The 24,780-nt window shown below is 40.9% G+C and overlaps 1 protein-coding gene across 5 annotated transcripts in view; it reads left to right on the top strand.

The window, feature by feature from the left end:
- The window catches only part of osbpl9 (oxysterol binding protein-like 9), a 345,172-nt gene that overhangs the window by 172,429 nt on the left and 147,963 nt on the right, over positions 1 to 24,780 (top strand). For all 5 annotated transcript variants that reach the window (XM_063064345.1, XM_063064341.1, XM_063064343.1 and 2 more), the window contains one exon: positions 12,936 to 13,014. In XM_063064345.1, coding sequence (XP_062920415.1) covers positions 12,936 to 13,014 — 79 coding nt within the window. The remainder of the gene's footprint in view (positions 1 to 12,935; positions 13,015 to 24,780) is intronic.

Here is a 24,780-nt window from a genome sequence, read left to right on the forward strand (position 1 = left end):
AAAGTTATTAAGACATGACTTGCCCTGCAAAAAGTCATGCTGACTGCCTTAATTTGGCCCAATCCTGATTTTCCAAATGCTTATGAACCCAATAAGGCGAGAGGAAATTCAGTTGGGAGGGAGAACAAAGCACCAAAGCTAAGGCTTATATCTGCTTTAAAATGAAGGATGGCAGAATGCGTGAGTTGATTCAGTAGGGCACATAGAAAATGCTTAAAAGTGCTTTCATTTCTGACATGCTGATGCTCTGGCTCTTCTGGCATTGTCAGGCATTAGTTTCCCAGAAGTTCTGTGGTATGGTTCCATTTAAGACTATAAAATATTTGAAGGACTGTGTTGGACAGGCTTTTGGGATTGTTCCAGAAACCTGAAGAATTGTGTTGACCTTCAGGATGTTGTTGCAGGAACCAAAAATGCCAGATTGGGTTAGAAGTCTATTTCCTTAAAAGAACCTTGGTTACTCCAAATATATTTTATAATAGTCTGTTAGTTCCATGATCATTATTAATTATCTGTATCCAAGGCTGTAGACTGATGGAAGTGTTTTTTTCCCCCAGTACATTGCTCCCTATGTTTGCTTCAACTAAACTCTGGTTAAGTGTAGAATATTTAATAGCTGTGTAATATTCCCCTTATTTTTCCAGCATTGTGTAAGCCAGTGGTCCCCAACCACTGTATTTTGCAAAGCATGTGCTACTGGGCCGTGAGGAAAAGATGTGATTTGGCGATATGAAACTATATGAGTCAGCTGCACCTTTCCTCATTGCCTGACACGCACTGTTGAACTTGAACATTCCCCCCAACCCCCTGTCGGCCGGTCCGCAAGAATATTGTCATATTAAATCGGTTCACGGTGCAAAAAGGTTGGGGACCCCTGGTGTAAGCATTACCTGATCAATGTTTTCTTTTAAAGATGTTATCTGAAAGTCCAAAGATATGTCCAAAGCCTCAATGTGAGCAATGTTCTAAGCTTTCGTGCTGGTGCCACTTAAATTACATGAACTTAGTAATTTACATTACATTAAAAATTAATTTCCATAAAAGGAAATTCCATTTGAAATAAGAAAAGATATTGTTGACTTTCACTACTTTCTCATTAAAAGAGAAATGAGAGAGTAATGAGATTACAATTAAATCTCTGTATTTTGCATATTTTCCCCTAGACTATTGCAGATGCAAGTTCTAGTTCCTCTCCAAGCCACTAACTATTCCGGATAAAAATTGATGTTCCTTTGTCATTGGGGCTAAGACGTGCTACTCTCCATCCTGCATTGCAGGAATACTTTCACTAGAAGGAATGTGGTGATTCAAGAATTTGATTTATCGTTACCTATTCAATAGGAAATGAGGCCGGACAAAAAATGTTGTCCTTGCCATGCCCATAACCTTTAAACTATTTTTAAAAAATTACCAATGAAGTTCAAGTGAAGGTTGTTATCATTTAACTATATGTGTACTGTTGAATGAGACAATGTTTCTCTAAAGCATGTAGAACACGTAACACACATGTAATGCATAATAACTTAGGAAAATAAGGATAAAATCTACAGATGAATTATGCATAAATAAAGTAAAGGGCATTGAAGTGGACGTTTGAAATACTTGCATGTCAGGATATATCTGTGGTGAGAGAATCTAGAATTTCATATTGATCAAATATTGATGCAATTCAAGGAAAAACACTGTCTTTCAGTGGCAACTTCTGAATTCCAACCTAGAATTCAGTAGTTTTTCATCACAGACATCTCATTTGTTTTTGTTTCCATTCATGGTGCAGATAATTGAACTGAGGAATTTGATTATTTGATTTAAAGCAGACAAGGTTTGTAGACTCTGCTATGTTGCACAAGACATAATCAATTTGCTTCATTCATGTCTCGAGCAAGAAATTATTATTTTCTGTTGAAGTGTCAGCTTACTTTGTACTGAACGCATTATTAGTCTTCACAATTATTATGTTTACTTCTGTTACGTTGACTAATTACTTATATATGACTTGCACAAAAATGGTAATTTAATCTGTTTGTTTAGAAATCATCAGTATCAGAGGTATGTGAAAGATGTAATTGCCAAATGTAGTTTTATCTTCAGTTACAAGATTTAAGAACATCAGTGTTGGTCATCAATAATGCAATGAAATTCAAGGTCATGTCATTCCATTTTCATGAATGAATTAAATGTTAAATATTTTATATCGGAAATTAAAATTTGTTCTGTGTAACCTTTTGTATTCATCTTTGAAGGCTCTTTGTTATTTTCTACTTTATTGAGTAAGTGCTTATTCAAGGGGAGGTAGGAGGGAAGAACTGAAAGGAGGGTCTGTGTTAGCACTGAAGGAAGGAGAGACTGACATGACCAATAGATTAAGATACAATGCACAGGTATGATAATGGAACAAGGAAAGAAACATAAGATGGGTTGATAAGAGATGTAAATTGCAGCAATGGAATCGTTACTGATAGCAGTTGTCCAAATAAATTAGTATTAATAATTTCATATAATTATTGTCGATTCAATGTTGAGTGTGTGGCACTTTAAATGTATCCACCTGAAAGATGAGGCGCAGTTCCTTGAACTTCCTCTGAGCATCATTAGAATGCTAAATAGGAGGGTGGGAGAGTTCAAGGGCAAGAGGGTTGGTATGAAGTGGTAGAGAGTTAACGTGACAGGAAGCTCTGATCGTGTTTGCAGACTGAACAAAGGTATTTCACAGTAATGGTATTATAATTAAATGAAGTTCAGAGCTTAAAGAACAGATGCACCACTAACATGTATAGCAGCAAATGGCAATTACTCTCCTCTTGGCACAGATTTGAAATCATTTAGCCATTTGAGCTACTCTTATACACAGTACTTGCTAAATGTAGAATTTTGTTTCTTAATGTTGATCATGGATTCTGCAATCCATTGCAAGTATTATGAGCACAAGCTGTTCCCTTACACAGAACAAAATGTGCATAATTTCTGAACAAGCTTAATTTACGTTACTACTGAGTATGTAACCCAGCCTTAATTTTTTTAGAAAGTTTATATAGAGCTGTGTGATATACTGGAGGATCCTTTAGCACTGATCAATGATAAATTAAGTACTGCTGCCTGAACATAACTGCAGGTCACCCGCATGTTTTGTATAGGAAACAAAGTTAAGATGGGGAACCACGCAACTCATAGAAAATCAGCAACGTTGCATAAAGTAAATGTTCTCGGACAATATTTGACATTCCTTGAAACTCTGATTCTGAGTAAACCCATTCAGAAGAAATACTACTTTGAGTTAAAGTATGTGGTATTCTACATAATGAAAGCCATCTTTGGCATCCTCAGTTATAACACAGTCACAGAATTTCATGAATTCAATTTAAAGCAGGCCAAGGTAATTTACCAAATGCTGCCATACCCTTCGAATGTAATCTGTATTGAATTCGGACTGATTTTATAGCTGTCCATGTGGTCCTGTTACTGTGCTAAATAGGGCAGACTAGGAAAACAATATAGAACAGCACAGACAACAGGAATTCTGCAGATGCTGGAAATTCAAGCAACACACATAAAAGTTGCTGGTGAACGCAGCAGGCCAGGCAGCATCTCCAGGAAGAGGTACAGTCGACATTTCAGGCCGAGACCCTTCATCAGAACTAACTGAAGGAAGAGTGAGTAAGGGATTTAAAAGTTGGAGGGGGAGATCCAAAATGATAGGAGAAGACAGGAGGGGGAGGGATGGAGCCAAGCGCTGGACAGGTGATAGGCAAAATGGATACGAGAGGCTCATGGGACAGGAGGTCCGGGAAGAAAGACAAGGAGGGCAGTGGGGGGAGGACCCAGAGGCTGGGCAAAGGGTATATTCAGAGGGACAGAGGGAGAAAAAGGAGAGTGAGAGAAAGAATGTGTATAAAAATAAGTAACAGATGGGGTACGAGGGGGAGGTGGGGCATTAGCGGAAGTTAGAGAAGTCGATGTTCATGCCATCAGGTTGGAGGCTACCCAGACGGAATATAAGGTGTTGTTCCTCCAACCTGAGTGTGGCTTCATCTTTACAGTAGAGGAGGCTGTGGATAGACATGTCGGAATGGGATGTGGAATTAAAATGTGTGGCCACTGGGAGATCCTGCTTTCTCTGGCGGACGGAGCGTAGGTGTTCAGCAAAGCGGTCTCCCAGTCTGCGTCGGGTCTCACCAATATATAAAAGGCCGCATCGGGAGCACCGGATGCAGTATATCACCCCAGCCGACTCACAGGTGAAGTGTTGCCTCACCTGGAAGGACTGTTTGGGGCCCTGAATGGTGGTAAGGGAGGAAGTGTAAGGGCATGTGTAGCACTTGTTCCGCTTACACGATAAGTGCCAGGAGGGAGATCAGTGGGGAGGGATGGGGGGGACGAATGGACAAGGGAGTCACGTAGGGAGCGATTCCTGCGGAATGCGGGGGGGGGGGGAGGGAAAGATGTGCTTAGTGGTGGGATCCCATTGGAGGTGGCGGAAGTTACGGAGAATAATATGTTGAACCCGGAGGCTGGTGGGGTGGTAGGTGAGGACCAGGGGAACCCTATTCCTAGTGGGGTGGCGGGTGGATGGAGTGAGAGCAGATGTATGTGAAATGAGGGAGATGCGTTTAAGAGCAGAGTTGATAGTGGAGGAAGGGAAGCCCCTTTGTTTAAAAAAGGAAGACATCTCCCTCGTCCTAGAATGAAAAGCCTCATCCTGAGAGCAGATGCGGCGGAGACGGAGGAATTGCGAGAAGGGGATGGCGTTTTTGCAAGAGACAGGGTGAGAAGAGGAATAGTCCAGATAGCTGTGAGAGTCAGTAGGCTTATAGTAGACATCAGTGGATAAGCTGTCTCCAGAGACAGAGACAGAAAGATCTAGAAAGGGGAGGGAGGTGTTGGAAATGGACCAGGTAAATTTGAGGGCAGGGTGAACAGCACAGTACAGGCCCTTCGGCCTCAATGTTGTGCTAACCCTTTAACCTATTCTAAGATCAATCTAATCCTTCCATTCCACATTCTTCTTTTGTCCATGTGCCTACCTAAGATTCTCTGAAATGTTCCTAATATTTTTGCCTTTACCGCTACCTCTAGCAGCATGTTCCTTGCATCTACCACTCAGTGTAAAAAAAAAAGCCTACCTCTCATATCCCCCTTTTCTTTCCTCTAAATACCTAAAAGTTATGCCCCCTCATATTAGCCACTTCTGCCGGATGGGGGGGGGGAGGTGGGGAGGGGGGAAGTCTCTGGCTTTCCACTCTACTTCTGCCTTTTATCATCTTGCATATCTCTGTAAAGTCAGTCATCCGTCACCCTCCTCTTCAACCTATTCTCAATGCTCTCTAATCCAGGCAGCATCCTGTTGAATCTCATCTGTATTCTCTAAAGCAGGGATTTCCAATCAGGTGTCCACAGACCTCTCGCTTAATGGTTTTGGTTCATGGCGTAAAGAAGGTTGTGAACCTCTCTTCCAAAGTTTCCACATCTTTTGTATAGGGGCAACTCCAGAACTGAACACAACATTTGAAGTGTGGTTAACCAGAGTTTAAAGGAGGTGCAGCATTACCTTGCGGCTCTTGAACTCAGTCCCCTGATTAATGAAGGCCAATATACCTTAATCATCAATTAGTGGTGCAACTTTGAGAGACCTATGGATGTAGACCCCAACAATTTCCTCTGTTCCGTCATTCTGTTAAGGATCCTGTCATTAACCCTGTATTCTGCCTTCAAGTTTGACTTTCCAAAGTGAATCACTTCACACTTTTCCAGATTGAATTCCAATTGCAAAATCTCAGGTCAGCTCTGCATCCTAACCAATGACAACCTTCTACACTTTCCCACAATAGCACCAACCTTCATGTCATCTGCAAATGTACTAGCCCACCCTTCCACTTTGCCATTGAAGTCTTTGCTAAAAATCACAAAGAGCAGGGGTTTCAGAACAGACCATGCAGAATACCACTAGTCACCGACCTCGAGACAATTTACTCTCTCTTCCGGTTTAAGGTGTTGCCTCTGAAGAGAAGTGACAGTTCACTGGTAGTTCAAAAGGCAAGAAATTCGACTACAAACATTACTAATAGCACCGTTTCTGAAGTAAATTGTGGTAAACTATCACTGCAAACAATAAAGAGGCAAGTAAAGGCGAAGCAAATTCAAGGGATGAGCTGTGCTGGTGCTTTGCAAAATTGAAACAGATAGAGTTGGAGTGAGCAATTTGGAGAGAAGCAATTGAGGCAGAAGAGTTTCGAGGCCCATCCAACTAACCTGGTTGTGAGGTTGGATCAGTCTAAGCGCCGAGCTGATTTGGAGAGGTCAAGAATGGCTTCAGGCTGGGTGGCGTGGTCTAGGCCTAGAGTGTTTCACAGTAGCGGGACCCAGTTCCTAATGTAAGACACAATCTGCTATTTGGACAATTTAAACGCTGGCCCAGATAGACTGGAAAGGCAGTGTTTTGGGACCAGAGGCAAGAATCAGGCTGATTTCATTCACTGTCCTGTGATGTGCACTCCTCTCTCTGTGACACTGAGCTGTGAGACTGACCTGGCTCCTCTACTCCGTGTCTGTTAACTTCCTAGCAATTTGGCCCACTTATATGATGAGTGGGCTTTGGGCCCACTCTGGGCTGCTCCGAGGATTCGGATCTAAGGATTCAATTTGGTTTGGAATGCTGTGCTTGCTTCTTTTGATTGCATAATTTGTGTTTTTTTTTGTCTCTTTCTCTGTACATTGGGTCTTGGTCATTATTTTTGTTTTAAATTGGGTTCTTTCGGGTTTCTTACTTTGTGGCTGCCAGTAAGCAGACAAGTTTCAAGGCTGTATAATTTATACATTTCTTTGATAATGTACTTGAATCTTGAATCTACAATCATTCTTTACCTTCCATGAGCATGCCAATTTTGAATCCTTGTAACCAAGTTTTCCTCCAGACTTTCTGAATAAGCCTACCTTGTATGATCTTGTCAAATGCCTGACTAAAATCCATATGCCTCACATCCACTACTTTGCCTTCATCAGTTTGTTTATTTCACTTTCCCAAAGAATTCAATCAAGTTGTGAGGCAGTCAGACTCTGCTTCTCCAAATACTCGTAAATCTTATCTCTAAGAATCCTCTCCAAAGAGGGGGAAATTAAAATAATATGTCTGTAATACAAGTTTAGCCATCATAAGCACTGTTTTGTAGATCAATCTGATCTTCTCTCTTGTGTTCTGCAACATGCTTCACTCCTGCATCATCCAGAGTTTGTCACCTGATTCAGGTCTATACAAGTTAATATGAAGATAGAAATTGTGAGAAGAACCAAATTGGGAGGATAATAATAGTTTAGATATCTAGAGGCAGGTACACTCATGAAGTTTAAGAGACTACTAGACAGGTATATGGAGGAATTTAAGGTGGGGGTTATATGGGAGGCAGGGCTTGAGGGTCGGCACAACATTGTGGGCTGAAGGGCCTGTAATGTGCTGTACTGTTCTATGTTCTATATGTGTTTTGCACAGGTGGATGTACTTGTTGACCTCAAAGCTACCAAATTAAAGCAGGGATAAGGATTATAAGGCATTTGGCGGTGTAACTTATTGAATTTATAGTGAGAAGCTATAGGTAATAGATTTCTAAATGAACCATGAGTTACAAAGGGAAGGACGGGCAACTGTGGGCCAGCTTAGCAAACAAAAACAGTTAAAACTAGAGACTGAATGGAGCATCAGGGTTTCAGTAAGTAGGTATTAGGTAAGATCTTGCTGGACCTGGACCATTCCTTGGCCCATGTACTAGCCTTTCATTACACTTGCCTTTTGTGGCCATATTGCCCCTAATGTCCTTGCAATGATGTTGTAGCCTCTCTGCAATGAGGAGAGCAGGCTGCATGTAATAACTAGGCTTTGGGTAGTGGAAACTAATGTCCTTTACATGAATTCCCTTGACTGTTCGTTTAGCTGCTTCTGCTGTCAAAGCCTTGATCATTGTTTCTAAATAACTAGAAATGTTTAGAAATAATGGAAAGACATTTCAATAATCCTATTTTTAAAAACATATTACAAATTGTTAATTAACTTCTACAATATACTTATTAATGTTCACTTAATAAAAGCTTCTGACCTCTCCACTTAGAACTTGATGCAATCCTCCCAATGATTTCAGGAGCAGAACAGGAGATCAGATGTTCCTGCTGGAAATAAGAGCTTTGAAATTGCAGCTCAGCTATTAGACCATAAGACAAAGGAGCAGAAGTCGGCCGTTCGGCCCATTGAGTCTGCTCCGCCATTTTATCATGAGCTGATCCATTCTCCCATTTAGTCCCACTCCCCCGCCTTCTCACCGTAACCTTTGATGCCCTGGCTACTCATAGATACCTATCAATCTCTGTCTTAAATACACCCAATGACTTGGCCTCCACTGCTGCCTGTGGCAACGAATTCCATAGATTCACCACCCTCTGACTAAAAAAATTTCTTCGCATTTCTGTTCTGAATGGACGTCCTTCAATCCTTAAGTCATGCCCTCTCGTATTAGACTTCCCCCATCATGGGAAACAACTTTGCCACATCCACTCTGTCCATGCCTTTCAACATTCGAAATGTTTCTATGAGGTCCCCCCCGCCCCCCCATTCTTCTAAACTCCAAGGAATACAGTCCAAGAGCGCACAATCGTTCCTCATATGTTAACCGTCTCATTCCCGGAATCATTCTAGTGAATCTTCTCTGTACCCTCTCTAACGTCAGCACATCCTTTCTTAAACAAGGAGACCAAAACTGCCCACAGTACTCCAAGTGAGGTCTCACCAGCGCCTTATAGAGCCTCAACATCATATCCCTGCGCCCATACTCTATTCGTCTAGAAATGAATGCCAGCATTGCATTCGCCTTCTTCACTACTGACTCAACCCTGAGGTTAACTTTAAGGGTATCCTGTACGAGGACTCCCAAGTCCCGTTGCATCTCCGACTTTGAATTCTTTCCCCATTTAAATAATAGTCTGCCCATTTATTTTTTCTGCCAAAGTGCATAACCATACACTTTCCAACATTGTACTTCATTTGCCACTTCTCTACCCATTCTTCCAATCTATCCAAGTCTCTCTGCAGACTCTCTTTCCTCAGCACTACCGGCCCCTCCACCTATCTTTGTATCGTCAGCAAACTTAGCCACAAAGCCATCTATTCCATAATCCAAATCGTTGATGTACAATGTAAAAAGAAGCGACCCCAACACGGACCCCTGTGGGACACCACTGGGAACCGGCAGCCAACCAGAATAGGATCACTCTGTTCCCTGCCAATCAGCCAATGCTCTATCCACGTATGTAACTTTCCCATAATTCCATGGGCTCTTATCTTGTTAAGTAGCCTCATGTGTGGCACCTTGTCAAAGGCCTTCTGAAAATCCAAATATACAACATCCACTGCATCTCCCTTGTCTAGCCTACTGGTAATTTCCTCAAAAAATTGTAATAGGTTTGTCAGGCAGGATTTTCCTTTAAGGAATCCATGCTGAGTTCTGCCTATTTTGTCATATGCCTCCAGGTACTCCGTAATCTCATTCTTGACAATCGACTCTAACAACTTCCCAACCACTGATGTCAAGCTAACAGGTCTATAATTTCCTTTTTGCTTCCTTGCCCCCTTCTTAAATAGCGGAGTGACATTTGCAATCTTCCAGTCCTCCGGAACCATGCCAGAATCTATCGACTTTTGAAAGATCATCGCTAATGCCTCTGCAATTTCCACAGCTACTTCCTTCAGAACACGCGGGTGCATTCCATCTGGTCCGGGAGATTTATCTACCTTTAGACTATTCAGCTTCCTGAGTACTTTCTCTGTCGTAATTGTGACTGCGCACACTCCTCTTCCCTGCCACCCTTGAGTGTCCAGTATACTGCTGATGTCTTCCTCAGTGAAGACTGATGCAAAATACTCGTTCAGTTCCTCTGCCATCTCCTTATCTCCCATTACAATTTCTCCAGCATCATTTTCTATCGGTCCTATGTCTACTCTCACCTGTCTTTTACTCTTTATATACTTGAAAAAGCTTTTAGTATCCTCTTTGATGTTATTTGCTAGCTTCCTTTCATAGTTAATCTTTTCCCTCTTACTGATCTTCTTGGTTTCCTTTTGTAAGGTTTTAAAAACTTCCCAATCCTCTGTCTTCCCACTAATTTTTGCTTCCTTGTACGCCTTCTCCTTTGCTTTAACTTTGGCTTTGACTTCTCTTGTCAACCACGGTTGCATCCTTTTTCCACTCGAAAATTTCTTCTGTTTTGGAATATACCTGTCTTGCACCTTCCTCACTTCTCGCATAAACTCCAGCCACTGCTGCTCTGCTGTCTTTCCCTCCAGTGTCCCTTTCCAGTCAACTTTGGCCAGTTCCTCCCTCATGCCACTGTAATTTCCTTTACTCCACTGAAATACCGACACATCAGATTTCGGCTTCTCTTTTTCAAATTTCACAGTGAACTCAATCATGTTATGATCACTGCTTCCTAAGGGTTCCTTCACCTCAATCTCTCTAATCACCTCCAGTTCATTACACAATACCCAATCCGGTACAGCCGATCCCCTAGTTGGCTCAACAACAAGCTGTTCTAAAAAGCCATCTCGCAGACATTCTACAAATTCTCTCTCTTGAGATCCAGTGCTGACCTGATTTTCCCAATCCACTCGCATGTTAAAATCCCCCACAATTATCATAACACTGCCCTTCTGACAAGCCTTTTCTATTTCCTGTTGTAATTTGTAGTCCACATCCCTGCAGCTGTTTGGACACCTACAAATAACTGCCATCAGGGTCCTTTTACCCCTGCAATTTCATAGCTCAACCCATAAAGATTCTGCACCTTCCGATCCTACATCACCTCCTTCTAATGATTTAATATCATTTCTTACCAATAAAGCCATGCCTCCCCCTCTGCCTAGCTTCCTATCCTTCCGATACACTGTGTATCCTTGGACGTTCAGCTCCCAGAGACGCGCATCCTTTAGCCAGGTCTCAGTGATGGCCACAATATCATACCTGCCAATCTGTAGCTGTACGACAAGATCATCCACTTTATTCCTTATGCTGCGTGCATTTAAGTATAACACCTTAAGACCAGTATTTGGTACTTTTGGCTTTGATTTCACTGTAACTTTATTGCACTGCAACTCATCCCAATGGCTACAAATTTGCCCCATCACCTGCCTGTCGTTCCTGACATCTTTACTGCTCACTATCTTAGATTTATTTCTGTTTTCCCCTTCCTCCGCTCTGTCATTCTGGTTCCCATCCCCCTGCCAAATTAGTTTAAACCCTCCCTGACAGCTCTATTAAACTTTCCCGCCAGGATATTGGTCCCCTTTGGGTTCAGGTGTAACCTGTCCTTTTTGAACAGGTCATACTTGTCCCAGAAGAGATCCCAATTATCCAAGAATCTGAAGCCCTGCCCCCTACGCCAGTCTCTCAGCCACGCATTCATTTGCCTGATCCTACTATTCTTGCCCTCACTAGCACGTGGCACAGGTAGCAATCCCAAAATTACTACCCTGGAGGTCCTGCTTCTCAACTTCCTTCCTAACTCCTGGAAATCTCTCTTCAGGACCTCATCCTTTGTCCTATCTATGTCATTGGTACCAACATGTACCAAGACAACTGGCTTATTAGTGAGTAGATTAACCTAGGTAAAGGAAATTTAAGGTAAAGTGTTTTCAGTATACATGCAGAGATTACATATTTTCAGGAGGGCCACTTACCCCTGCTTGATTATATACAGAAATATCAATACTCTGTACTGCATTGTTAATATTTCACAGAAGATGATGATCACTGTTAAACAGAATGGTAACAAATGAATTTGTGACAATTGGCTTCAAATACTGTTCATGTGTATAAGCCTGAATTTGTGCTCTCACTGGTTCCCTAATTGACTTCTCCAATTTCTTCCTCCACTGGCTCTCAAGCGCAAGCTGACTTATCCTGGTGACAATCATTTGAGGCTTATAAATTCAGTAGCTTGATTTAACACCCTGACAGTAAGACTATTTAGAATAGTTGGCATAATTCTTGCAAAAGCAATGGGTGAGTTTATATGTTGCACTGTATAATTCAGATTCTTTTTTGATGTCACATGTTTGAGGAGAACGAGCTTAAAAATATAATTAAAAAGCAGATTATGGAAATTTGATACAAACCAACATAAAAATGGGTGCAGTGGTCAGGAGGTGTATGTAAAGCGAATATTTTGCATGCAAACTATTCAGGATTCTTTTGTTAACCCAGACTGTTTTTACTTGGTTTTTAACCTTTTATCTGTATCTAAAATTTATTTAAAATGCACGTTAACATGCTTCTATATAATATTTGGTCATTGCAGTAAAGATGGAGTTACCCAGTATAAAAAATTAATGTATTTTTGATTAGCCAACCTTTGGAAACTGCTGTCTAGCACAATAATTATTAACATTTTCTGAAAATGTATGTTATGTTAATATAGATCATCATTGAATGTCTGCCAAGAGCATGTGGGGGTGGGGGTGGGGGGGGGGGAAGAATGCTGGTGATCATTGGCAGAAACCTTGAATTCAGTGGGAAGTTTTCATATTTTTGTAATATTTAATTTTAAAAATACTTGTGCATAATTGCAGGAATGTTGATTAATTTGTTCAGCTTTTCTTTTAAAGCTAGTGTTTGAAATGTATTGATTATGCTTTTATTGGTGACAAATGTGTTTATAAAATCTGCAGTGCATCTGATGAATTTCTTGTAGCAGTGTTAAGCATTTTCCCTTTAGAAAACAAAATGCTTGCAAGTTTCAGATTGTTGGGGATTTTCTATAAAATCTCATGGGAAAGATCGATGCATACTGTATGTTGTTTTTTGCATTGTTTGGATTCTCTCGCATTCGGGTTCTGAACATTACTGTGCAGTGAGCTGGTGATGTCACTGCTTGCTTCACCAGGCTTTTTGGTCTCTCTTTCACAGGGAGCTGTGATTGGTATAGACGATGAGGATGACAGCACCTTCACGGTCACTGTGGATCAGAAGACATTCCATTTTCAAGGTGAGAGCAGAGCGATTCCAACATGCATTTGAAGGGCTGAAAGTACTTTGATTGTGGAGATGTTGAATGAAAGCAGGCACTTGAAATTTTGTGCATGAATATGTATTTTAACAGACCATGTGAAGCATGCATGAAACTGAATATTCTAGAACTTGATTATTTAACAGGTTAAATACTAGGTATTTTGCAACTACATTAAAACCATGTTAAATGAGGATCCGTCTTCACCTGATTTTGGATACTATGTAAAAAAAAATAAAGGAGAAGTTATGAAGAGATCCTGTTATCTGTTTACAATTTTATGAACTGCTTAATGCTCTTTTAACTGCTGCTGTACAGCCAGAGGACTGGCAGCACTGGCAGGGCAGTGACCAAGCCAAGCAGGGTTGTGCCTCAACTGAGTACTGCAGATGTGCATTAACGGGAAAGCTGAAAGCAGCATTTGTCTTTAAGGTGGAGACTTGTGTTCTGCAAACCTACAATTTCTTCCACTGGCATTATTTGTCTCTTCATTTATGTGCCATCATTGCATTCTCTTCCTGATTTTATTGCTAATTTGACCAGCTTTTTGTCATGTTTCGTCACTGTATGCTGTGGTTCACCGGTAGGAAGGGTAAGGCATTGTCATTTCAATTTTCTTTTCTCACTTGAAATTTGTATGACATTGTTTAACATTTTCATTGAGAAAATCAGGACATCTGGTATTAAGAAATAGCATGGCAAAACTATTGGGTTAGGAATAGTTGTAATTTAGAAAACTGTGCATATGGATAGTTTCCAGGTGTTTAAAAAGATGAGCATCAGTTTGAGTTGCTTTTTGGATATAACTTGCTCTTTTTATTTCCCTTGTTTAAATTATCATTGTTTCATTGCCTTGTTTTATTGATCATTACTGTTATTATTACACTTCAGATTTCTCCTTCAGATGTATTGCATATTAGACCCAAGATCTGATTGGAAAAAGATTCGTGATTACTAATTTGGTTCCTGTCACAAGCGTTTCAGACTTGCAAGTGGAAATAGTAATGGGTCTTTGATTCTAATTTTAGCAATATTTATTAGAATGGTTAAGTTAATATTGTTTGAGGCAACACCTTATAATTGTATTGAAAACTACAGCGTTTACTGCTTTGTAAATTCAGTGTAACAGAAGTAATTAATTTGTTAATCTCAATTACCAAATAAACAGCAAACAGTTGCAAAGCTGCAAGGATAAATACGTTCACTCTTTCCCAGTATTGCTGCAGTTGAAATACAAGGAAATTTATATTTTTATTCTACAAATTGGAAACTTAACATGTGAAATTACATGTGTTGCATTGGGGCAGATAATTGAAATAAAGTATTCTGCAAACTTCAAGAAAGATGTGAATACATTAAGGATAGTGTAAGAAAAATGCACTCTTACTGAAAAGCTTGAAAGCTGGGAGAGCTTTACTGGAGAAGAGATTGGCAATGTTTCCGACAAAGGAAGTGTATAGAAGAGAGTAACAGAGTTAATATAGTGAATAGTTGACTACCAGTGTAAAAGATTTGAAGTTAGAAACAATAGGTACAAAATGTTCATGATTCAGGAGAAAGTATTGCCCAGAAGAGTGGTAGATATCTAAAATATTTTACCACAGGAAGTAATTCAGAGAAACTTTGAAAAGTAGATTGAAGGAGAATAAGCACTGGAGAAAATGGGAGGTTACTGTAATTGTGTATGGAAGTAGGCTTGTGTGGTGTATAAATACCAGTACCTTAGCATTTTAATTTCTAGCCAAGCATAATACATACTACTTCCATAAGATGACAAATACCACCTGTTTTCAAAGCAATAAAATTTAACCTTCTAAGCAGTTTGCCTTGTTCATTTAGCTGTTGAAAATTCGTTCTGGAGGTAACTTACTTTCTACCAACTGCAAGTGTGCTTGTTAATATTTTGAGTTTGGTAAAACTTTGATTAATTCCAGTTTAGTTTCTTCAAACTGAGCATGAAACCTGACAAAGGATAATGGAATGCTGACTTTTGTATCTAGAATGCAAGATGACGGGCAGGAGTGGTGCAGTGGTTCCCAAACCTTTTTGGGTTACTGCCCCATTGCCTCCCAGACCATATCCCCAGCATCCCCCATCTCTTCCTGGCTGTTACATAAAACTATAAATTATTTTTAAATATAATTACAGTAAAATTATTTTCATCAACAATTTTAGAGTGCACATTAGTAGTCCAGATTTTCACTACTTTCTCCTTTCAATGAGATGGATGGGCTTGGTGCAGTGATAGCAGCTTCTCAACATCAGGCTGAGTGTCAATCAGAAGGAATCTCAGATCCCACATACAGTAATTTGCAGTTTGCTTTGTTGCGTTGAAAGAAGTTCGGCAACTGTACTGACACTGCACTCCACTAAATATGATGTTGGAAAGGCAATAAAGAACATCTTACTTTTTACAAGAAAGTAATAACCCCTTGGTGGCATCCTGTCATTGATGGTGCCCCATCTGTTGCACAAGCAAGAATGTTGGTGAGTGGAATGCCATTCCCTTTGAAAACATTGTTCAACAACCTGAAATATTGACTCCCCCATCGTATCAGTTTCTCGGCCCCTTGTAAATAACAACTCGCTTTCATCTTTTATGAAGTAGATATAACCCAGAAGCCAAGGTTAATTTCCAGGCAAAGTTGACTGCTCCAACTGTAGAACAAATACTATTGTCCTAAGTACATTGCACAATGTGTCTTCCACATTTTCAGATATTTCATCTATTTGTCTTTGAACAAAGTTGTCGCTGAGCAGAATCACTTTAATTATTTGGTCTGATGACTTATACAAAACTGTACTCAGAACCTCCCTTACTGCTGGCAGAATCAGCTCTCCTCCAGTTGCATGGGGATTTCCAGATTAGCAATAAGCATTGAAATGTTGTATGAAGCATGCAGAGAATCACTGTTTTGTTGTGAGGTGCTAGTAAACATGTTTTAAAGTGTTTTCTGTTTCTGAAATTTACACAAAGTGACTGAAGATAAGCCATAGCCTTGTTTGCTTGATCAGTGTGTTTCCTCTTCAAATGTTCAAGTAGCCTGGACAGTTTCATTGCCTCATTTGAAAAAACTGTTTCACACAACAGACACATTGGCTGCTGTTGGTTACTTGGTGCTGATATAAATCCATTTTTCAGACACTCCACATAAAACTATCTGCACTTCTTTTTCATTTGGTCGGTTTCTGCTATTTTCATGCCAAGGAGAATTGGTGGATGTTGTGTACTTGGTTTTCCGGTAGGCCTTTGGCAAGGTGCCACACATAATGCTGGTTGACAAGTTAAGAACCCATAGTATTATAGGAAAAACACTAGCATGGATTATGCAGTAGCTGATTGGCAGGAAGCAAAGAGTGGGAATAAATTGAGCCTTTTTTGGTTGGCTGCCAATGACTTGTGCTGTTCCACAGGGGTCTGTGTTGGGATCGCTTCTTTTTACATTGCATGTCAATGACTTGGTTAATGGAATTGATAGCTTTAGGGCAAAGTTTGCAGATGATATGAAGGTAGGTGGAGGAGCAGGTAGTTTTGAGTAAGCGAGACGCTACAGGAGGACAGACAGGTTAGGAGAACGGATAAAGAAATGACAAATAGAATACAATGCTGGGAAGTGTATGGTCATGATGTATGGTAGAAGAAATAAGAGTAGACTATTTTCTAAATGGAGAGAAAATTCAGAAATCTAAGGTGCAAAGGGACTTGGGAGTCCTTGTACAGGATTCCCTTAAGGTTAATTTGCAAGTTGAGTCTGTGGTGAGGAAATGCAATGTTAGCATTCATTTCAAGAGATCTAGAATATAAAAACAAGCAATAAATGTTGAGGCTTTATAAAGTACTAGTGAGGCTTTACTTGGAGTATTGTGAGCAGTTTTGGGCCCCTTATCTAAGAAAGGATGTGCTGGCATTGGAAAAGGTTCAAAGGAAGTTCACAAAAATGATTCTGCGATTGAAAGGCTTTGATGGCTATGGGCCTGTATTGACTAGAATTCAGAAGAATGAGGGGTGACCTCATTGAAAACTATTGAATGTTGAAAGTCCTCGACAGAGTGTATGTGGAGTGGATATTTCCTACTGTGGGAGAGTTAAGGCCAGAGCACACAGCCTCAGAATAGAGGGACGTCCTTTTAGAACAAAGATGAGGAGGAATTTCTTTAGCCAGAGAGTGGTGAATCTGTGGGATTCGTTGCCACAGGCAGCTGTGGAGGCCAAGTCTTTATGTATATTTAAGGCAGATGTTGATAGATTCATGAAGGAGATTGGAGCTGAGAGGGAGACAGAGCAGTCATGATGAACTAGCGGAACACACTCGTTGGGCCAACTGGCCTATTTCTGCTCCTAAATCTTGTGGGTCTTATGGTCTTATTTTTGTTATGAATTAACGGCCACTGCAATCACTATTGTTCAAGTCCAGCCTCAAGTGCTGTGATCAATGAAGGGAAAGTTATGATGTCATCATACGTCAGACAAATCCTGAAGGCAAACAAAGTGAGGCAGCAATATCTCGGTTGGGACTTTGGCTAGAGAGATACGGTCAAGACCATTCGAAAGGACATATTCTAAACTTTATCCCATTGAACACCATACACTAACCATGAAGTGATGCAATTCCTGTGAATTAGTGTTCCAAAGGCTGGTTGAGAGTAAGGCAGGATTTGACCAGAGCACTTTTAAAGAACTGTTAAAATAAACTTAATGAAAACCAAGGCAGTAGCACTCCAATGTTTCATGGGAGAGGGTGGTCAGAAGTCAGTTATCTCAACCGAGGTTGTTGCTGCTGAAGAACCTATGAGCAGTATCCTTGATTTGACCATCCTCAACAATTTCACAAAAGATCTTTCATTATAATGTCAAGTATTCCATTCTTATCTCTTCAGTACTTTGTCTTCTGACACCCAAAACCTTACCACTTTCAAGAATGAGATGGATTAAGACTATAAGATATTGGAGCAGAATTAGGCCATTTGGCCCATAGTCTGCTTCGCCATTTTATCAAGGCTGATCCAATATTTCTCTCAGTCCCAACCTCCTGCCTTCTCCCCATAACCCTTCCTGCCCGGATCAATCAAGAAACAATCAACATCTACCTTAAATGTACTTAAAGACTTGGCCTCCACAGCTGCCTATGGCAACAAATTCCACAGATTCACCACTCTATGGCTAAAGAAATACCTCTTCCTCTGTTCTAAAATTCACCACTCTATGGCTAAAGAAATACCTCTTCCTCTATTCTGAGGCTGTGCCCTTCGGTCTTAGACACTCCCACCATAGGAAACATCCTCTCCACGCCCACTCTGTCAAGGCCTTTCACCGTTCCATAGGGTTCAATGAAGTCACCCCTCATTCTTCTAAGTTCCGCTGAATACAGGCCTAGAGCCAACAAATGCTCTTCATGCGACAAGCCTTTTGTTTAATCCTGGAACCATTTTTCTAAACCTGCTTTGTCCCTCTCCAGTTTCAGCACATCCTTTCTGAGATAAGAGGCACAAAACTGCTCACAAGTGAGGCCTCACCACTGCTTTATAAAGTCTGAATGTGACATCCTTGCTTTTATATTCTAGTCCTCTTGAAATCAATGCTAACATCGCATTTGGCTTCCTCACCACAGTCTTAACCTGCAAATTAACCTTTATGGAATCCTGTACAAGGATTCCCAAGTCCCTTTGCACATCAGATTTATGTACTTTCTCTCCATTTTAGAAGATAGTTTCTTCTATGAAAGTGCATAATTTTACACTCCCGTCGCTGTATTCATCTGCCATTTCTCTGCCTATTCTCCTAATCTGTCTAAGTCCTTCTGTGGCCTTCCTGTTTTCTCAAAACTACCTGGTCCTCCACCTATCTTCATATTGTCTGCAAACTTTGCAGTAAAGCCATCAATTCCATCATCCAAATCATTGACATATAACATGAAAAGAATCTGTCCCTAAATAGACCCTTGTGGAACACCACTAGTCACTGGCAGCCAATCAGAAAAGGCTCCCGTTATTCCCGCTCTTTGCTTCTTGCCAATCAGCCACTGCTTTATCCATACTAGAATCTATCAAGTAATGCCATGGGCCCATAGCTTGTTAAGCAGCCTCATGTGTGGCAGCTTGTCTAAGGCCTTCTGAAAACCCAAGTACACAACATCAATCGATTCTCCTTTGTCTATCCTACTTATTATTTCCACAAAGAATTCCAACATATTCGTCAGACAAGATTTTCCCTTGAGCAAACCACGCTGACTATGGCCTATTTTATAACTTGCCTCCAAGTACCACGAAACCACATTCTTAACAATTGACAATCGACTGACTCCAACATCTTCCCACCCACTAGGGTCAGATTGACTGGTCTATAGTTGCCTTTATTCTGCCTCGCTCCCTTCTTAAAGAATGGTGTGTGATTTGCAATTTACCAGTATCCAGAATCAATCCAGAATCTAGTGATTCTTGATTATTATTAATGCCTGCATGATTTCTTTAGCCACCCCTTTCAGAACTCTGGAGTGTACACCATCTGGGCCATATGACTTGTCTACCTTCAGACCTTCCAGTTTCCCAAGAACCTTCTCCCTAGTAATGGTAACTTCACAAACTTCATGATCCCAAATGGTTCCACTTGTTTGAAGGAGTGCTGCTCTGATGGTGCTTAATGCTACTTAGTTCAAAGTATAGGCCAGACCCCGGATTAAAAGTAGGATCCTTACTTTTAGATGTCTATAATTCAAATTTCACCATAAGAAAATGCACAAAATCACTCTGCATGGTAGTCACATCTCCACAGTGCAATGCATGGTTCTTAAGAGGCAATGGTATCTGATTAATGCTAAGAGGTTACATGTAAATGTTTTTTTTCCTAAGTCTTGTCTTCATTTAAATTTAGCAGTGTATATGGGAGCTCATACATGTGTATTGGGAGAGCTGGTAGCTTACTGTTAGTTACCACATCCAATACCCAGAAAATAATTTTTTTCCCCACCATCCAGTGTACTCCTGCTATGAAACAATCTGCAAAATGCACTATAATCACTTGCAAAAGTGTTTTAATTGCATCTCCTAAATTATTGAACTCTACCACCATGGAAAGGCTCATGGAAACACCCCAGGTTTTGTAGGTTTCACTCCAAGTTGCCCATTATCTTGACTCTTCACTCAGAAGCCCTAAATCCTTGAGCTCCCATACCTAACAAATCTCTGGTAGCATCCTCATAAGAAGAAATGCAGTGTTTCCAGAATGTACATCATCACCTTAGGCAATTGGGTATGAGCAATAACTGCTGCCTTTCCCAATGACCACAATATATCAAAAATGAATCTTTATTTAAAAATGATTTTGAGAATGTTATCTGGAGTGCAAAGGTTCAATTGGGGGTTAAATAAAAACTGGGTTTACACAACATGAAAGTTTAAAGACAAAGTGGTGATTTAATTGAAAATTTCAAGAAATTAAGGGAATTGGTGAAGTGGGTAGCAGTTATTTCCACTGGTTAGGGAATTCTAGGGCTTGGTGCTCAATGTGAATATTAGTGCTAAATCTTGTGGAAGTGAATTTTGAACCATTCCTGAATGCGAAGTGTGTTAAACATTTGAAACAACACACATCAAAGTTGCTGGTGAAGAGATTTGAAAGTGGGAGGGGGAGGGGGATGGAGCCAAGAGCTGGACAGGTGATTGGCAAAAGGGGTATGAGAGGATCATGTTGATGATATAAGGTGTTGTATTCCGTCTGGGTAGTCTCCAACCTGATGGCATGAACATTGACTTCTCTAACTTCCGCTAATGCCCCACCTCCCCTCGTACCCCATCTGTTACTTATTTTTATACACACATTCTTTCTCTCACTCTCCTTTTTCTCCCTCTGTCCCTCTGACTATACCCCTTGCCCATCATCTGGGCTCCCCCCCCCCGTCTTTCTCCCTGGGCCTCCTGTCCCATGATCCTCTCATACCCCTTTTGCCAATCACCTGTCCAGCTCTTGGCTCCATCCCTCCCCCTCCTGTCTTCTCCTATCATTTTGGATCTCCCCCTCCCCCTCCCACTTTCATATCTCTTACTAGCTCTTTCTCCAGTTAGTCCTGACAAAGGGTCTCGGCCTGAAACGTCGACTGTACCTCTTCCTGGAGATGCTGCCTGGCCTGCTGCGTTCACCAGCAACTTTGATGTGTGTTGCCTGAATTTCCAGCATCTGCAGAATTCCTCATGTTTGTGTTTTTAAACATTTGAAAAGTTCTTTTGTAATTGACAATTGTTAACTTTAAGCCTGAGACGAATAAGCTTTTATCAATCAAAGGTATTGAGGAAGTAGGGTCTATTGAGTTAAGTTAAAGATCAACCGCAATGTAAATGAATCATTAAGTCTGTGGAATTGACAGTGTGCTAACTGGCCCCAGAACCCAATTAAATTCCAGTTTAACCACAGCTAGTATAAACCCAACTCTAGCCCAAGGAGCTATAAATTTTATTTGCAACACACATAAAAGTTGCTGGTGAATGCAGCAGGCCAGGCAGCATCTCTAGGAAGAGGTGCAGTCGACGTTTTGGGCCGAGACCCTTCGTCAGGACTAACTAAAAGACGAGCTAGTAGGAAATTTGAACGTGTGAGCGGGAGGGGGAGATCCGAAAATTTTTTTTATGATTTTTTTTTGCTAGATAATTTGACCTAGCCCAGATCAGAATCTGGTTTCTGGTTTGCAAATGCATCTCTGATCATTTAAATTAATATTGAAGACCCCTGACCCTATTATAATATACTCAACTTTTAAACTGGATCCGTGCCCCCAAAGCAGGAAATCATTTATTTATGGTCTGACTGAGTCAGACAAACTGCAATTTGTTTCAAAGCCAGTTCACCCAATATCATTCATCGGCTGTGCTCCTGTTCTAACATAAACTTTAATCAATTTGGTGGCAATGTAACTTTACTAGGAAATATTAAAATAAGACTGTTTGCAATTAAAGTATACAACCCTGAGATTCATTTTCTTGCAGCATACTCAACAAATCCATAGAATAATACCAATAGCAATATCAATGAAAGACTGCATCAACTTGGGCATTCAACCAGTGTGCAAAAGCCAACTATGCAAATATGAAAAAACAAAGAAACAATAAATAAATAAATATTTAAAACATGAGATGATGAGTTCTTGAAAGTGAGTCCTTTGGTTGTGGGAACATTTCAATGATGGGGCAAGGGAAGTTAAGTAAAGTTAATCACCATTGGTTCAAGAGCCTGATGGTTGAGGGGTAATAACTGTCACCGAACCTGATGATGTGAGTCCTGAGGCTCGTGTACCTTCTTCCTGATGGCAGCAGCGAGAAGAAAATAAGTCCTAGGTGGTAGGATCCCTAATGATGGATGCTGCTTTCCTGCAACAGTATTTCATGTAGATGTGCTCAATGGTGTGGAGGCCTTTACCCGTGATGGACTGGGCCATTTCCACTACATTTTGTAGGATTTTCCATTCAAGGGCATTTGTGTTTCCGTACAAGGTTGTGATGCAGTCGGTCAATATTCTCTCCACTACACCTCTATAGAAGTTAGTCAAAGGTTTAGATGTCATGCTGTATCTTCACAAACTCCAAAGGACAGAGGAGCTGCTGTGCTTTCTTCATAATCGCACTTGTGTGCTGGGGCCAGGACAGGTCCTCTGAAATAATAACACTGAGGAACTTAAAGTTGCTGAGCCTCTCCACCTTTGATGCTCCAATGAGGACTAGCTCATGGACCTCTGGTTTCCTGCTCCTAAAGTCAATAATCAACTTCTTGGTGTTGTTGATGGTGAATAATAGGTTGTTGTTATGGTACCACTCAGCCAGATTTTCAATTTCCTTTTTATATGCTGATTCGTTACCATCTTTGATGTGACCTGCAACAGTGGTGTAGTTAGCAAGCTTGAATATGGCATTGGACCTATGGTTAGCCACACAGTCATAAGTGTTCAGTGAGTGGAGCAAGGGGCTAAGCACATAGCCTTGTTGGTGCACCTGTGCTGATAGAGATTGTGGAGGAGATGTTGCCAATTCTAAATAGCTGGGGTCTGCAAGTGAGGAATTTGAGGATCCAATTACATAAGGAAATATTGAGGCCAAAGTCTAGGAGCTTATTGATTAGTTTTGAGGAGATGTTGGTATCAAATGCTGAGCTGTAGTTGATAAAGAGCATCCTGATGTATGCATCTTTGCTGTCCAGGTGTTTTAGGGTTGAGTGAAGAGCATAGAGATGTCATCTACTGTGGACCTTTCTCTCCAGTAGGCAAATTGGAGTGGATCTAAGATGCTTCTCGGGCAGGAGTTGATATGCTTCATCACCAACCTCTCAAAACACTTTGTCACTGTGGATGTAAGTGCTACTGGGCGATTGTCATTAAGGCAGGTTACCATGTTCTTCTTGGGCACCGGTATATAGTTGAAGCCGCTTGAAGCAGGTGGGTACCCCAGACTACTGAAGCATGAGGTTAAAGATCTCAGTGAACACTCCAGCCAATTGATCAGCACAGGTCCTTCGTACTTGGCCAGACCTCTCGGCTAGATGTTTCTCGTGGGTTCACCCTTTTCATGGTTTCATGGATTCTCTGCTCGTATGTCAGCCTCAAAGACTGAAATCATACGATTATTGGGGACTGTGGGAGTGCGTGATGCTTCCTCAGAGTTTTGATGGTCAAAGCTAGCATAGAAGGCATTGAGCTCACCTGGGAACGAAGCCCTGCTGTCACCTATATCATTTGATTTAACTTTATAAGAGGTGATGGTATTCAAGAGCTGCCACAACTGTTGAACATCCTTTGATTCATGTTTGGTCCAGATTTGCCACTTTGCCTGTGAGATGGCTTTCCAGAGATTGTAGCTGGACCTCTTCTAACTTTCTTGGTCACCACACTTGAATGCACATCTCATGGTTCATTCAGGACTTTTAATTGGGGAAGACTCTGAATGATTTTGTGAGGACACACAAAAAAGCCCACGACAACCCATGGTGCATTCAATCATATCCATAAATGAGTCCTTGAACACAGTTTAGTTAACTGACTCGGAATGCTCGGAAGCAATCCTGTAGCCACACCTCTGCCTTCTGCGGCCACCTCTTTGTTGTCCTCAGCTCTGGACATTTGCTGTTTAGCCTCTGCTTGTATGCAGGTTGGAGAAGTCCAGGGAAGTGATCAGATTTACCGAAATGCTGCCTGGGCATGGAATGGTAGGCATTCTTTATCTAGTATAACAGTGGTCTAGTGTGTTTGGATGTCCAGTGTTACAGGTTATATGCTGATAGTTATTGGGCAGGATTTTCTTCAAACAAGCCTGGTTGTAGTCCCTGACTATGATTTGAAATGCATTGGGATGAACTGCTTCTTGTTTGGAGACGGCATCATGCAATATCTCAAGCACTTGATTATAGTCAGCCGCTGGTGGTATGTAAACTGTGGTCAGTATTATGGAGGAGAACTTCCTAGGTAAATAGCATGCACTGCATTTGACCGTGAATTGTTCAAGGTGGGGGAAACTGCCACATCAGAACACCACCAAGAGCTTATCACGAAACACATACCCCCACCTTTTGCATTTTCTGAATCAGCATTTTGGTCCATATGGAAAATCGAAAAGCTGCCTTGAAAATCAAAGATCACTGTATCTGGTGTACTGGAAGAAAGCCAAGTCTCACTCAGATATAGAATACAACAGTCTCTCATTTTCCTCCAATACAGCAAACTTGCCCTCAAGACCTCAATTTTGTTTTCTAGCAATTACACATTTGCTAACAAG

The sequence above is a fragment of the Mobula hypostoma genome, chromosome 12 (assembly GCF_963921235.1).
Source record: "Mobula hypostoma chromosome 12, sMobHyp1.1, whole genome shotgun sequence".
Lineage (NCBI taxonomy): Eukaryota > Metazoa > Chordata > Chondrichthyes > Myliobatiformes > Myliobatidae > Mobula > Mobula hypostoma.